The 16,543-nt window shown below is 41.0% G+C and overlaps 1 protein-coding gene across 2 annotated transcripts in view; it reads right to left on the minus strand.

Annotated features, from left to right (window-relative positions):
• Positions 1-16,543, minus strand: part of ldlrad3 (low density lipoprotein receptor class A domain containing 3) — an 81,136-nt gene that overhangs the window by 32,678 nt on the left and 31,915 nt on the right. The window contains exons 3-4 of one of the 2 annotated variants that reach the window (XM_030096828.1): positions 5,304-5,429; positions 2,990-3,121 (exon numbers count right to left, since the gene is read on the minus strand). In XM_030096828.1, the coding sequence (XP_029952688.1) occupies positions 2,990-3,121; positions 5,304-5,429 (258 nt within the window). Of the gene's footprint in view, positions 1-2,989; positions 3,125-5,303; positions 5,430-16,543 lie in introns of both variants that reach the window. The other variant, XM_030096827.1, reaches the window with a different exon arrangement.

Consider the following 16,543-nt stretch of genomic DNA (forward strand, 5'->3'; position numbering starts at 1 on the left):
AGAAGGTGAAACGCTCAAGAATCCAGGAGAATATTCAGAACATCTGAGCTCCACACACACAAACACCACAACGAACTCTGCGCTGACAAGAAGTCTTTAGGAATGTAATAACAACAGCAGACCCAAACAGACTCGGGTGAGAACACAATTTCTCAGAAGCTGAATTGAAAACGTGCAAACAGCTCAGTGGGAAAATGCAGTCATTTTTATGATAAGAAAAAGATAAAAGTGGGTACTCCATCACCTGCAGACGCTTTAGGGATGGAGGTACTCTGGGAAACCTCTCAGTCAACCATCGCAGCTCCTTTTTTTCTTTTTATAAAACTGCCTCAAGGATTTTTTTTTTTGCCTTTTTTTAAGAAATATAGTTTCAAAATTGCACTTAGGGCAGACTGTACTCTGTATCATAAACCACTCGATGGATTTTCACTGCGCTCATACAGAAGTACATGAACATTTTATGGTATTATGTGCCAGAGCAGAAAAACACAGATACAATTTTGCACTGTATTTACAGGAAAGAATGAAGAAAAAAGATAGAAAGTGATAAAAAGACAGAAGCACTTATCAGCAAATTATTTTTTTTCCGTAGATGAAAGAACAGTTATCTTGATTGCATTAGATTTTCTTTTGCCCACAGTCGTCTGCAGCAGCCTTTGATGGCCTCAGCTTCACACATGGTTTCCAGTATTCCTGTTAAAAGCTGCTTTCCGAGCGCCCGATTCCACAAGCGATACAGAGCTACTGTCTGCCGGCTGACGCTGGAGCTGGTATTGTTCACTTGTCAATGAGGAAATGGAGTGCAGTGGACACAGATATCGATCAATATTTCTGCATCACAACACATTTCCATTCAGCATTCTGCGCCTCTGCAGTCTGAGAAGGATGGGCTGGTAATTATGGACGGACTAACCTTCATTTCTCTCCTGCGAGCACACTAAAGGAATAATGGGTTCGCTCCTTCTGTTTTACTAATTAAGTCAATTAAAAAAAAAAAAAAAGAAGGTTGACTAACGATAGCTTATTAAATTTAGATCGAAGAGGTATTCCATTAGTAGACTAATTATATGAAGCATAAAAACAAATTCTGCAGTTATGACTTGATGTGCATTTAGTCAGAAGTCGAGGTGCCGTTTTTCACAGTCCAATGAAAACTTAACAAAGCATAAGTAGCACCAAAATCTTTCACCTTGATTTACTGTGTTCATAATTTAAAGTGTACTGAGTTACTGCCGCAGCGCTCCCTCCCCTGTTTATCAGGCATGTTTTGTCTCTGGAGTTTCAGTGAAGTTTCTGCTGAGTTTGCTCCTCTCCCTGCTGGTAATAACATTACTGTCTGGTGGCCTATAGATGGTGACAGGTTACTGTCATTTTCCTTTTTTTTTTTTTTTTTTTAAGTAAAATCATTTCTGTTTTATTTTGCATTTCTTGCAGACTTTTTATCTTCTGACATAAATCAATGTGACAGCTGCACCTCAACAGGAGGATAGAGATATACACAATTTTTTTTTTTTTTTTTTTTTTGTTCTCCAATGTCGGGGAAGAAACTGTCCACATTCGCTTGCCTGAGGTTACATGTACATCAGAGCCGGACTGTTTACTAGTGGAGGCACAGCTGAAGTGTTGACAGTGGCTGACAGTCATGCCAGCAGAATGAGAATGGCGTTTCAGATATAGATGGTAGCTGCTACTGAATATGACATTCTATACTGGAAGGCATCGGACCCGCGATCGGGGATCAGAACTGCGATCTGCGTCACAATGCAAGTCAGCACAATATCATCAGACGTTAAGCTAATGACGCTGGGATGTGCGCCTCGGCATTGAATAGGAATGGTGGAGCAGCTTTATGTCTTCTTTGGTGCAAAGTTTAATCTGTCAGCAGCTCTGCAGCATCTTCATAAACCACAGGCTGCAGAGTGCCTTTTTAAAGGAACGTCTCCAGAGATATCGGATGATGTGACATATTGAGTGACTGAATATACCCTAAGCCCGCTATCGTCGTTTCAATAATGCATCGACCAACTTCCACCTGTTGGGAAATCTGCTGCAAAGTTTACTGCCAATAACACAGACAGTTTTGGCCTGATAAAGTGCAGCGAACAGATGAGCATGACGACGCTTACAACCCTCTAAATGCTTTGTGTTGTGCTTGCGAGTGTACGCAGCGTGAAGTTAATGAAGAAAATGAAGACACAGAGCCGACTGCTATGGCAATACTGGAAAAACTCATTTAACCCATCCAGTATTTACTTGTGTTTCTGCAGCTATTTTGAGCAGATTGAATCACAGGCGCTGTGTGGGATTAATCGCTCTCTCTCATCTCTCTATAAAAGATGATCATCTACATGACCGGTCTTGGGGTTGTGTAATTACAGTACGTGTAAAAAGGGAGAACCATTTGTTACCATCTTATTAACTGATTGTTAGCTCGTGTGAAAACATTCACGTTTTTTCACTCGGAGTCGAGCAACTCTCAGGAAAAAAAAAACTCCTAAAATCTGGTGTTGGCACAAAACCAAAATGCTAGTTTTATACTTTGTTCTTCATAAAATATATCCTACGTTGACTGAACAGGAACATGACCGCACCCATTATTAGTTTGTTTTGGTGTACATGTGCTCCTTCCATCTGGAGTTTGAGATGAAAGATACAGTTTTTACTGCACTGTAATATAATCAGGGCTCAGTAGTTATACTTTAAATGTTGCCATATAGTTTTTCAGAAGACTTAGCCACAGTAGTGTCCTGGCACGACCTGTGAGAGTTCCACATCTATTTTGTATTGCACCAGTAACAGTCTTTTTCTTTTATAGTAACTGATGTAATATATACTCTGTAGCAGTAGTTGAATGTGCTTGTGGATGAAACCTATATTTCATGGTGTTTTCTCCTCCTGTTGCCTTCTGTATTTTGAATTTACTCTTTGAAACTCAGTCTGTTTCTTCATGTATTGGAAGAACAGGACCTCCTTTCGCTGCCTCGTTTACCTGCAGTCGTCAGGCAGAGTTCCTCGTCGCTGTTGTCCTGGCAGTTGTCCTGTCCGTTGCACAGGAAGCTGCGGTCGACACAGCGGCCGTTCCGACACTTGAAGCGAGCCTCCGAGCACACCAGCGGGTTGCCTGCTGAGACAGGACAGAGCTCAAAGGTCAAGTGTCAGTTTACCCATGGTTACTGAGAAATATTTAACTCACAGTCTCAGCAGCAGCTTATCTGTGTGTGCATACAACTTTACGTGTGATGGCTGCTTGTTGGCATGTCTGACATATGTGGATGAAATGTGTGTTCTCTTGTGAAGCAGGGGCGAATGTTGTTGTGCTATCGTACAAAAAGTGACTGTGCAACGACAATAAAAACATATCTGTTTGTCTCCGTCTGTGATTATCTTTTGATTTTTCTTTTTTTTTTTTTTTTTTAAAGAGATTTTCTGAGATGGTAGATTGTGCAGTTTGTTAGAAGCGGGTTTGCGATGCTTGTTGATCTTGTCCAATCTGCAATCCTTTTGATTTTCAGGATTTTTTTTTTACAAATAAATACTTGTTTTCAAAAACTGAAGCAATAAAAAAAAGAAATTGGAATGAGAAAAAAATTGAAACATTAAGGATAAAAAACAAACAAAATGAAAACATTTCAAACTTTTCAAAAGATTGAAAATCCTGCAGAGCACCGCCACTCCTTCAGCACATGTTCCAGTTTTGGTCTTTGTTCTGCCTCTACAAAATGAGACATAATTATCTTGTGAGAAGATCCAGACAATTACACAGCGGTGACGCAGTGTGTGCTGGGAGCACGGAGCAGAGCTCCATTGAAATGAGGAGATTAGATTTGTGGGCATGGGGCCCTGCAGGCGAGGAGCACCACCTCTGACAATGGCCTGGGATCGGCTTGATTCACGTTTCCCACTGGGATGGCAGCGAAGGGGTCAAACAAGAACAAACTAGAAGTCTGATGGTAAAAAAACTGCTCCAGGCGTTTCCTCAGTTCAGTTAAACGGGGCTTACAATATTTCAACCGTTGTCAAGAGGTTTCATATAGCAACAATTTACATGTCATATGACACAATTGAAAGTTAGAAAAGTCATCACAGAGCACTGGTTCTGACGTTTATCATCCATAAAATGATGAGCAAGAATTTAGGGCAATCGTGAGGAGACAAGAGCATTGGACAAATTCTTTAGAAAATGACTTCATTGTTGTGAAATGATTAAATCTGGAATAGCCTTGGGGAACAGTTTGGTGGGAAAGTGACGGCTGAGATGATTCGGTCACGAAGGAGAGATGAGAGTCAAGTCGGGGAAGAGACGCTGACGATGGAGCTGCTGGGCAAGAGGAGGACAGGAAGTCCAGTGAGGGACGACATGCAGGTGACAGATGAGAAGAAAGAGTTTATGAGGAGTTTACTGAAAATCCTTGTTCTACTGTGGCCCTCCTAAATGGGAACATGTAAAAAGAAAATGCTTGTGAATGAGATGCAGGAAGAGTAACTGCTTTGTACTTTAGTAGCAGGAAAATTAATGTAAACATTTGATTCAGTAATCTACAACCATAATAACACAGACATGATTTATCATCATAGAATACTTTTTAAGTGCTGAAAGTAGGAGTTTAAATGTATGGGGTGAGTTTTGTTTTATTTAGTGGTAGCGGAAGACAATAGAGATAATTAGGAGGAAGTGCAGATGTAAAGAAAAAAAAAACCTGTGAATTGTTCCTTGATTGAAATGCTCCTTTTTTCTTCCTTAAGTGTTCAAGATATACATCAACTGGCACTCTGAGTTCTTTTTAATTAATTTCCATCAACAAACTAATTGACTTGTGATTCATTGCTGAAACATAAATTTGGTTCAATGGAAGGGGCTGTCTAACAGTTTAACAATTTAGGATGGCACTTTCATTACAAACAGACTAAAAAGCTGTTAGAAGCCAACAGAAAACTTTCATTCTTTAGTCCAAAAACGCCCGAGCCAACGTTTCCAATAAAGCACTCAGCTGCATTTCTTATTGGAGCAGATTTCTGAACTCCACAATCCTAATTCTGTTGACTACTTTGTTGTCTATATGGATGTTTTTCTTCTCTCAGACTTGTAAAAGCCGGATCAGAAGAAACTTCCCAAAAAAACGGAACACTTAAACAGTACATAATTAGGGTGAAATGCAGCAGAATTCAGTAAAACATGTAAAAATTGGTCAGTATGACGTTTACAAAGAGACAGATGCTTCATCACTGATTGTTGATGCACTCAATTGTTGGATTTGAAAATTTAACTTTAATTTTCCAGGACCACAATTTGAAACTAGACTTACTGCAGTTGTCCTCGTCACTCCCGTCAGGACAGTCGCTGAAGCCGTTGCAGCGGAAGCGTCCGATGATGCAGTGGACGCCATTGGCGCAGGCGAAGAACGTCGGGGCGCACTTTGACTTGACCTTAGCTGCACGAGGACATTGGGGGGGGGGGGGGGGGGGTGAGAGAAGAGCAGTAAATTATTTGTTGAGGGATCAGGAGATGAAGCAGCAACTTTCAATGCAGTACATCATATTTTATGACAGCATTAGCCTTGGCTGTGATGCACAGGAGAAAGGAGAAACCCACCAATAAAACCAACAAGTTTTTTTTTTTTAATGATTGCAATTCGGTAAGCACAGTAGAGCATAAAGCATATGCTCAAAATTAAAACTGTAAACCACACAGCTTCTTAATATTATGCATGGTTTCATAACTGCTTTGTTGCATTAATATTCAGCTTGTTATGTTTTACTTATCTTCACAGCCTTATAAATATGATGAGTAAGAGGTAAAGATCCGGTGCCCCAAACACTGATGGTGGGAGAAAACAAGTTAATGACAAAGACAAAAGGAGCAAACTGTGTGGGAGAGCGTTTGTATAGATTCTGTGATTGATCAGCCTGAACATGCCACGGGTTTTATCTCCCTGGACAGGCCCGGGACTGAGTGACGAGCCCGCAGAACATCAATGCCCGGTGTGCTTAGCTTAACGCTAACTCTCAAGTTTTAGCTCAAACACATTGATCTTTTCTTGCAGAAGGAGGAAAAACAAGATAACACGTAGATACAAGCAAAGACATCAGAAAATAAAGCTGCTCACTGGAGTTTGATCATTGTGAAGTAAGACTGCACTAAGCCAACAAGTAAATCCAAATAGATGACACATTTGGGCCTTTGCTGCTGTATTTATAGGTTTTAATTAGTGAGCCTGACCTGCGCTAAATCTTTCATCTATCAGACCTGTTTAGTCTGAACGATGTTAAACAAGTCGATTTTTTGATCCTTTCGGTAAACTGTCTTACAGTACAAAAGTTTCAAGTCTCCATGGAGCGAGAAAGACAGTTCCCCAGCTTTAAATATGTGTCGACGAACTTGTTGAATTATCTTTAGATCATGTAAAAAAGTTATTTTTCGCTACAAATCCGCCCCTGTTTCTCTTCCTTTAAAATGATGTCAAATTTTCAGAGGATTATCCTGCACTCACGGGTGTTCACCAAGTCTGCATTCAGTGGAATTGCATATGCAGCTTAACGTGTGTCTGCTCTACAATATCTGCAGCAATGACTTGAGCCGATGAAGGTGTAGCATGAATGGAAACAGTAAATTTTAATCCAATCTATCTTGTCTTTCTGCTTGCATTTGCATGCACTCCTTGTTCTTGTGTGGACGTTTTTCAGCTAACTCAGCCTTGCTTCCACAATCCTACCACATGTTTCTCACATTAACAGGTAACAGAATTGCACATTGTGCATGAATGGATGACTGTCTGTCTGCAGCCTGTTCAGGGTGTATCCTCCTCTTCACTGAATGAGAGCTGGAATGGACTACAGCCGCCACAATCTCAGCTCGGATTAATTGGGTATACAGCATTAGAATGAATGGATAGCTGGATGGAGTAGCAAATTTGGCTGTGAGTACTCACTGCAGACAGAGAAAGAAATGCTTCCATTTACAGTAAAGACACTGCGATGATGACTCAAGTTAAACAGCAGTAGAAGTTGATGCCAGTGAGGGAATAGCATAACAAATATTATGAGCGCTAAAACACAATGAAAGGAACACGGAGCAACCCACACATCCAAACACACACAGAGGGGGAAAGAGAGTGGGCATGCTAAAAATCTCCAAGGCAGCTACCAAACATTGTGTGAGTGTGAATTTTTTTTTCTTCTCAGCGTCGAATACAAAGGCTGGACTTGGCCTGCCCATAGGTTGGCACTGTGCCGTCTCAAATGCCACGGGCGCACATTTTTCCCTCTACAATATATTGTGGTGGGCTGATTTATGAGCTCTTTCAAGCTGTGGCGATTATATGTAGCAAGGCACGGGGAGGGCAAGGCAAAACAACCACAAGGGTTTGGAGCGCCCATCTCAAGGATGTAATGTAATCTGCTGAATGTGGGTGGAAGCTTGGATAAAGCCCCATTTACGAGTCTACAGTCTGGGAAGCCTTTGTTTACCTGGACTGTGGCGACTCAAGACAACCAAATCTCATTTTGTATGGTACGTCATATTCACTGCAGCGCAAAGACGAAAAACAGACATGGCTTCCAGCTGTATGACAAGATTAAAGAAAAAAAAAAAAAAATCAACAACATCCAAATGCATGCTGGTGTAGATGGGTAAAATAAAATTGGCAACCAAGAAGGAAAGCATCATCCTTTATTGTCAATCTGTGCTTGTCATATATTTATGCCAAAAAAATCTAAACAGAACAGAGCAGGCCAGACGAGAATAGAATAGGAAGGAATGAGGGATGCACTGATGCCACTATTTTAAAGGACGACTTCAAAAATGAGTACTAACCTTAACCTACTTACCAAGTACTGATACCAACACTTATTATATACCATGAAGCCTAATTCATACTCCATACGCAAATGACAGGTGTCGATGCTAAGTGTACCCAGCTACACACTGCCTTATGGGTACTGTAGACCAGGAGTCCCTGAGCACTTTTTCACCATGGACTCGATTTTATATAACATAATTTTTTTCATGGAATAGCAGGATGGTGTATAAAAAAGTCAAAACAAGGCCTTTAGGATGCAAGAAAAAAAAAAATACTGACAAAGTACCGGACCGCGGACCAGTGGTTGGGGACCCCTGCTGCAGACTGTAGATGATGATGATGATGATGATGATGAATTTATTTCGAGCTTTGACAAAAGTAAAGTTAGTACATGTTATAAAAAGTACTTTGCCAATTTTTCATCACAAAAAAGAAGGAAGAAAGAAAGAAAGACCGACCTCACTGTGTACGGCATACACGCACACACTCCAGCTCGTCGGTGTGTGAGCCTGGAAACTCTTTGGGATGCAGCTGTGTTTAAGTTGCTGGTATTGCACAAACTACCTTTCGATCCGTCTCCTGACATTTGGCAGAACATTGTTTACAGTCTGCCTTACGCTTGTCCTTCTCGTTAATATTAAAGAATCTCCAAATCGCGGACATTGTTTGTAAATGCGGACGACATCGCTGAAGCATGACATCATAGAATACTTGCACTCTGTGTGTATACTGCATGCAGTACTGCACCTGATGCCTGAAACTAGTGTCGGCATCAGTGCCTCCAGAGACGCAACACACTGGAACATAGTAGAAGAAAACAGAAAACAACAGAATGGAATAGACCACAGTGGAAGAGAAGGAAAACAGAATAGAGCAGTCAAGAACTGATCAGACCATAACAAAATTAAAGCAGAACTCAGAACTAAACAGACGACAACAGAAGACATTACCAAAAAAACCACGGTAGACCAAACCAGAACAAAAGGAAATGAAGGAGAACAGATGTGAAGATAACATAAAACAGAAAAATCTGGTTTCAAAACGAATTCATAATTATTTTGCTTCTGTAAATAAATGTTTTTACAAAATCTTAGAGTTTGTATCTCTAAATGAAGTTTTGCCATCTAGTAAAGTTTATGAATGAATAGAAAAGGATTTGCATGAATGTAAAAAAAGATTTGCACTTGTATAAAAAAAAAGTTATTTGCAAACATCCTGTTTACAGATATGAAGCATAAAACTGCAAAGAGACTCTAGAATTTCAACATGGACTGAGGCGAGAGTATTTTATTGCCATCCAATCAAATTGAGGTGTAAAGATGAAATTCAGAACTGCAACTTCAGAGTCTCGCCTGCAGTTTTATGCTTTGTGTCTGTAAACAGGATATTTGCAAAGGAACTTCTATTTTTTTTCACAAATGCAAATTTTTTTTCTTTTTACAAACAAGAAAATACATTTCTGCACATTTGCAAACTTGAATTTTTCGTGGAGATTTGTTTTTTTCTGAGGAATGGCAAATCTTGAACTCACAGAAAAGGGACTGTGAACAAACCAGAACAGAAGAAAACAAACCAATCCAGAAGGGAGCAGAACAGAACAAGCCAGACAACTCACACAAGAAAAAGAAATGGATGAAGGTGATAGAATCTTATTCAAAGTGATAACAGAATTCTTTACAATCGTCAATTGTACTCTTGCCACTCCAGTTATTATCAGCTACGGAGCTGTGCTGGAAGGACAGTGGGGATATTGTGCTGAGATCCCTCATTCACTCTCTCTCACAACTGAATCCTCATTACCGCTTCTACTGCTGGCTGGGATTCATTTGACCCAGTGTTTGTGCTGCAAATCAGCTCAACAGTCACATGAAGGACGAGCTCGTGAAAGAAAATGTGTGGATGGGAGGGACTCAGCTCGCTGGTGGGATCGGGCTAATGTTCCCAGCTGTATTTTGGTGTGGCTTGGCCCTTAACGGCCTTTGCCGAGCAGCTTTCACAGCAGCAAGACAAAAAATTAATTAGATGGAGTAAACTGAGGGTGGTAGAAAAGACCAACTTATTGAGCTTCCTTTGATAGTTCTGTGACGGTCTTTAGTTCTCTAAACTGTCTTGGTCTCCTCCAGTTCAAAGTTAAACACTGTCTTTGAATCAGGTAGCGCTGCTTTATTTGAGCTCCACAGTTTTATTCTCTAACCTTTCACAATTCATTCCAATGTATCTTTGGCCCTTTGTCATTGCTGTGCTTCTGCTTTACTTTCTTGCTACATATATTCTTTCTCTCCCCCTAAAGCCTTTGTAGAAGTTGTTTACGAAAAGGCAGGCAGGGTGTTGGAAAGCTTCCAAACTTAGTTCCAGTGTTCAGCTGAGCAGCACAAATGAAAACGAATGAGGTTAGCAGTCGAGTCGATTCCTCGAGGTAAAACTATCACTGGCAGAAAAACATGAGCGGTTCACGTTGGAGGACGCAGGAACAAGGAGATGGAACTGCCCTGATCTGTCTCTCGTCTGTCATCTCTCATACAACTCCATGTTATTTCAAAGCATTTTTAATTACAATTTTTCCACAAAACCCTTCGAATTTATTTCATTAGATTTAACAAAACAAAACAAAAACAACAAAAAAAACAATTTCACTTTTCTTAATCTAAGGTAAAACAAAGTTTAAACCCTTTCTTACTGCAGCATATTTTGGATTTGAGTGTAATTTATTTCATAATTTAGCACAAATCTGAAACAGAATATCGCCGGTTTTTCTGGAGCTCCCTTGTGACTTCTGCATTCATGTCAGGCTGAATCCAACAGACCGACTCCTGTACGCTTTACTCTTTCCCAATACACACCTCTATGCCCTCCACAGTTCTCCCCCTTTCTCTTTTTTTCCCCGATTCCTCGGAGGGCAGAATAACTTGTTCAGCACAGGTAGGCTCAGTGATGATGGGCATGCATGATTGACAGAGTGAGGAGACGGAGGACTGGAAAAAGTGACTAACAAGAAAGAAAACACAGTGAAAACCGAAGCCGAGCGAGAGCAGAGACAGCCGAGAACTTCAAAAGGTTTCTCTGACCTTGCCGAGCATTTCTGAGGGGAGGAAATCAATAGGTAATGGAGTCAGGGTGTAAGCAAGAAGGGCACAAGTAGTTTCAGTCTAGCCGGCCTGGGGATCAAAATAATCACTCCGTACATTTCACTGTCTGAGCGCTGCACACTCCGACAATACAATAGTCTTCTGTGAGAGGCAATGCAACAATATATAGCTCCCTTCATCTCAAGAGCCAAACATTTAGGTGCTCAACAAAACCATCCGACTCTGCGTGAGATGAGGCAGCTGGTTTGGCTCCATCAAACAGCATGAGGAATATATCAGTAATTTTTCAACAATTTCCAATAAAAGGGGATGAAAAGCAAGGGCAATTGCGAAAAAACGGTGGCTGATCCGAAAGATGAGAGCGCTGCTGCAATATTCATCATAGACGGCAAAATACAGTTAGAATCTCCTTGTTTGAATTGGTCGTGCTCAACATTGTCTTCGAAAATGACAAGGCAGCATTTTTTATGCCTTTGAAGATTTCAAAGATATCATTTTGCCTAATTTGTGACTATCAATGAATCAGGAACAGTATTCAGTCTGAAATAGCAGAAAGACCGGGAGACATAGCAAGAGTCAGAACGAGAGACTGTAAGACCCTACTGAATATTTTATCCCTGTTCCCCAGTATTAATTACACCAGGCTATTGATCAGTCAACCATTAAGCTCTTGGAATTCTTCAGACTCGGTCCCATTAAACCTTATTCGGCTTTCCACACTTTTCCTCACATTACTGCTCTACACACACCCTGTATTTTCCAAGTTCTTCTGTTTCAATTTTGCTCTCTTGACAGGGTTTTTTCCGGCGAGACAGAAAACAAAAGTGCACAAACCAAGAGGCGCTCCAGTTTAAGTACCGCAAATGGCAGCTCCTAATATCACCTGCTTTTTCTTTCCACTGAGTCTCCCTGAACCACACACCCACACAGTGCCACAAATACAAACACTCGCAGTGAAGCAGGGCAGAGGGAAATAAAACCCTCTGACAGAGCTATAAGGATCTGCGAGTTTGGAGCCTGCGCCTCGGTCACTCTACTGATGATATTAACAAACATCTCTAATTCAAACCGCCCACTCTTCTTCTCATGGCGAGTTTGGTTTGTGTTTGTCCAGAGATCTAAATCGGAACCAATCTGTCTCAAGTGTTGTTTTCTTTAAGAGTTCCACCGCTGCTGGTGAGGAGAACTTTGTCGTTGAAAAGTGCTTCGGAGCTATTTTAAACCCAAAGTCTCATGAGAATTTGGTGGAGGTCAGCAAACAAGTAAAACTGAACAGCACCATTGAAGCTGCCCCAGGCTTTTGTATATAGAATAAAATGGAATCGATTATACTTTATCAATCCTGAAGGACAATTCTTCACAGCACTGCGCCACACAGTGTAGAATAATTGAATAGTATATTAAGATACCAAAGGAGTAAGAACAAAACAATAAATAAGAATACATCAAGCAATAATGCAGTATTATTTGGGGAATTCAAATAATTCAGGGATTCATTGTGACAATTTATTTTTACTCTGATTGTTGAGCATGGCTACCTAGATTAATAACTAGAGCACTATGTCATGACAACTTCCAAATGATATTAAATATCATTATACTCTTAAAATGGCTGGAAAACTTTCTGCTGCTCACCATTCCTTCAGTGCGATCATCACTGACGAACTGATTAAGACAGATCAAGTGTAACAATCCCATCAGTCCAATGCATTTGGCTTGACTTTCAAATGAAGCTGAAGACCACAACACTGCAAACATTTCTAATTTTTTTAAATCAAGCCACACAAATTATATGTTGCTTGATATATGACCCGCGGCTAAATATGACTGCTGAAGACGGGAGATGACAAACACGGCACATTCTAGTAGAAACTTCATAAACAGATTTGTAGCGTTTTAGTTCTTTATCTTTCTTCATTAGTCTAAACTGATCAGTGATGATGCCACGACAGCTGCAGCTTCCCGCGTTTTCACTATGAAGCCAAGACAGCGAGCCTTGAATGTGAGAAGTGTCAAGTGTTTTACACTCAACTTTCTGAGCTCGCCATCTGGGCGCTCACAGCACACTGCATTTTCGTTTACTCGACAGTGTGAACACAGTTATGTGCTCAAAGTCTGAGTGCAAAAGTAGGCATATTTCACTTATTTGTGAAAACAGCCAGTGACAAGCACAGAATGGCTGAAGATACAACATGTAAATGCTTAAAAGAAAGAAAAAAAAAAGGTAAAAACTGGACACTTTTGTTTGGCTAATAAAGTCTGATTTTGATATTCTGCTCGAGTGACGGTGTTTTGAATTAAAAGCAGAGTTCTTATTGTTAGAGTTGTCGGGGGAAACAGACCTTTTTGGGTGCACAGTCAGCACTTTGAAATTTGCTTCTTTGTCTTTTCTCTTTCCTTTAACAACAATTCTGACTCCCCTCGTTCTGAGTAGCCGTTTCTGCTTCATACATCATGTCAACTCACCCCTTCGGCCGTTCTATATCTCCCTCCTCTGCTGTCTGCACGTGCCCTCCCAAGACGGGGGCAAAGAGGCTAATCCTGGCTGTGAGGCCACGCAAGCCCAGTCAGCTCGCCCCCTTCCCTCCTCTGCCAGCATCCATTTCGTCTAACGCTCTCCCGGACTGCAGTCGTACCCACACCAGAGAGGAAAATGGTACTTCTGAATGGGGAAAATATTCAGCAGGCTGTCCCTGAACGTCTTCTTGAAGACCTCTGAACCTGCCAAAACACATGCATGTGGTCACTACTCAAAAAGCTACTAACCAGTTTTCATCTGAGCTGAATAGCAAAGTAGAGGCTGCTTGCCTTAAAAAAAAATTGGATGGATAAAAACGATGTGTACTGCCGGGGGTCCTGGAGTCACACGCAGCAGGACAGTATTACAGTGAGCTGCATATTTAATGCAATAATACTTTGTGTGAAGATATTACCTTTCTCTCTCAGCACAGTTATTTAAAAGCCAGTAAAAAAAAGTATTTACATGGCTCAAGTTGACCCCTTTGCTTGAGGGAGCAGCAGAATGCTGGAGTAAGACAGAAGCCTGTCTTTTCCAAGTGAATAAACAGTCTTGGCCATTCAGGAGAATATTTTTGGCCTGTCAGGCAGAACAGTCTGGGACACTATTACAACAAATAGATTGAGGCAAGTAGATGCAGACTGGGTTTGCACGATTCGCCTCCAAATCTCCTTACTTACGGGTAGTACTCAAATAAATTAAAGTCAGGTCAAGTAAAAAGAAAAAAAAGCAGAAAGAAGTTAACTGCTGGTAAGAAGACAAAAATCAAAAAGTGTCATCTCAAGTTCATGCCTGGGTGGATCTGTCTTGCATCACTTTTGCACTAATTGGATTGATTGCACCACATTACACTCTGGAGAGAGTGTGTTTGAAAAAAACTTTTTTTTTTTTTTTTGCAGATTTCTGACATAGAGAAAAGTATGTTTGCATGTTTACCTTAAAAAGAAAAACTTCAATTCTGAGTCAAAACTGACCTTGGCTGTGTGTTTTTTCATAAACAAAATTCTCATTAATGGGACTCCAGAGAGCTGTTACCACAAGTGACCTTTACTTCAGGCTCCAGATTGGTGGTTCTTGGATGGGAAACACTCACTTCAGCCTGATCTGCTGGCTAAACAACACAAGCTTACAGAGGATCTACTCTGCAGCTGTCTTTTACTGCAAGCGCATGAGGTAAAAAACAGGCTGCAGAAAAATGAGCCAGAGATGTATATATTATACACATTTCACACACTAAATCATTGAGTATGCATGCATGCACACTGACAACACACTGTCGATGTCTAACAAGCGCAGAATTGCTAAAACGTTAACGATGTGGAACGTTACGGCAGTGCATTTCCAGGTACTTCAAATAGATGGAGAGGTTGGTTAAAAATTATGTATGAAATATGTTAATTTTCCCATGAATGCGCGATATAGCACATGTTCACGGGATCTTCCTGACTGAAGCCATCCGCTCATATTAAAGACGGGAGGAAATTTAATATCCTGCAGTGGTCAACACTGCTCTGCCTCGATGGTGATTACTGTGATTGGAAGGAACAGCGGTCGGACATAATCAGATACACTATGTGATATCCGGGTGTATAAAGGTAAAGAAAGTCAGTCTGATGGTAATATTACGTTTAAAATGAGGGTGATTTGCTGAGGAGTCTGCACTCAGACTCATTAATCATGCCGGTCTCTGACAGAAGGAGAGTAAGCTAAGTCAACAAACTGTCTTCCATTAAATCCAACACCCCACTTTGTTAAATATATACATAACCGGGAGTGTGTGTGTGGGTTTTGTTGGAGGGGGGGTGACTAATTATGATCTTCTTGCAGAGGCTCGAAAGCTGCAGTCTCAAAGTTTCCAGGCATTGTGTTTTCTTCAGATAATACACATGCAGACAGAAATCCTGGTGAAGCCACCGTAATGAGTCCTCCTTCCGGCCCCTTCTCCCTCCTTTACTCCCTTGTTTCCCATACCGCCATCTGTCTGTCTTGTCTGTTTGTCTCTGCAGAGCCTGTAATGGAGCCAGAGATTTGTCTTGGGATTTTTTTGTGGAGGAGTCACCAAAGATATCGACTGACAACTAGCCTTCTATTTGAGGATAATAAGGCCCACTTACGCCAGAACAGATAATGTAGATGTCTGCAACAAACATAAATAGTCCTCTGACAACAGAGGAAAGCTGACTGTGATGCCGGGTGATAACTAATTTTTTTTTTCATTTTAACCACAATAAAGTCGAAATAATGACACCCATGGGCAAGAAAGAAAAAAAACAACAACAAAAAAACTTAAAGTATTTGCAGCAAAGAGCTTAAAATTCACTGGCATGATTGGTAGAATATGAACTCTGACTAAATCTAATTCTGATTCAAATATTCCAAGTGCATCCAAATACTCTTTCTGCGGGTCTGACAGGTGTTGACAGTTTAAGGTCACTGAGTGATGAGAATCTGGGCCACAGAACTTGTCCGTGTAGGTAGCATTAATGAAATAAACAAGAAGCGAGTATGTCTGGCAGAGGTATACGTAATGAAAAGAGCCTAATATATTAGACAGCTCTGCATATTCACATTTAATGACCAGGCAAAAAATGATTGATAACTGTAAAAGTTTAGCAATCCAGGCAGTGTGCGAGTGCATTCGTGCCTGTATGTGTGTGTATGGAGGGTGTGTGTGAATGTGTGTGCCTTGGGACACAACTTTGTGACAAGTTGCCTGCCTGTTCCCCGAGCTGCCAACAAGCGAGAGCAGTAAAAGAAGTGACTGCTTGAGGAGGGGAAGAAGGGAGAAAAGACGAGAGGTGACAGAACGGAGGGGAAACCATATGTAATTTTCCTTTTTTTTCTGCTTCTTGGCTGAGAATTAGCTTGGTCAGAAGAAAGAAACTGCTGCAGGAGACTGAAAACAAGCCTCCGCAAAGCAAATTACGAGCCAAAAGCCAAAAAAAATCATCAGATGAGATGAAGAGAGGAGTGAAAACAGGAGGGCGAGGAGATGAGAGAGACGAAAATGTCGGGAAATTGGGGGGGGGGGGGGTCAATGCACTGTGGCAGCGCCTCAAAGTCAATCTTCATCAGCAATCCAATCCTTATGTGGGGCTCTGGATGAGATAGGGAGGGAGAAAAGGCGGAGCAGCAGACCAGAA

Source organism: Salarias fasciatus, chromosome 7 (genome assembly GCF_902148845.1).
Source record: "Salarias fasciatus chromosome 7, fSalaFa1.1, whole genome shotgun sequence".
Lineage (NCBI taxonomy): Eukaryota > Metazoa > Chordata > Actinopteri > Blenniiformes > Blenniidae > Salarias > Salarias fasciatus.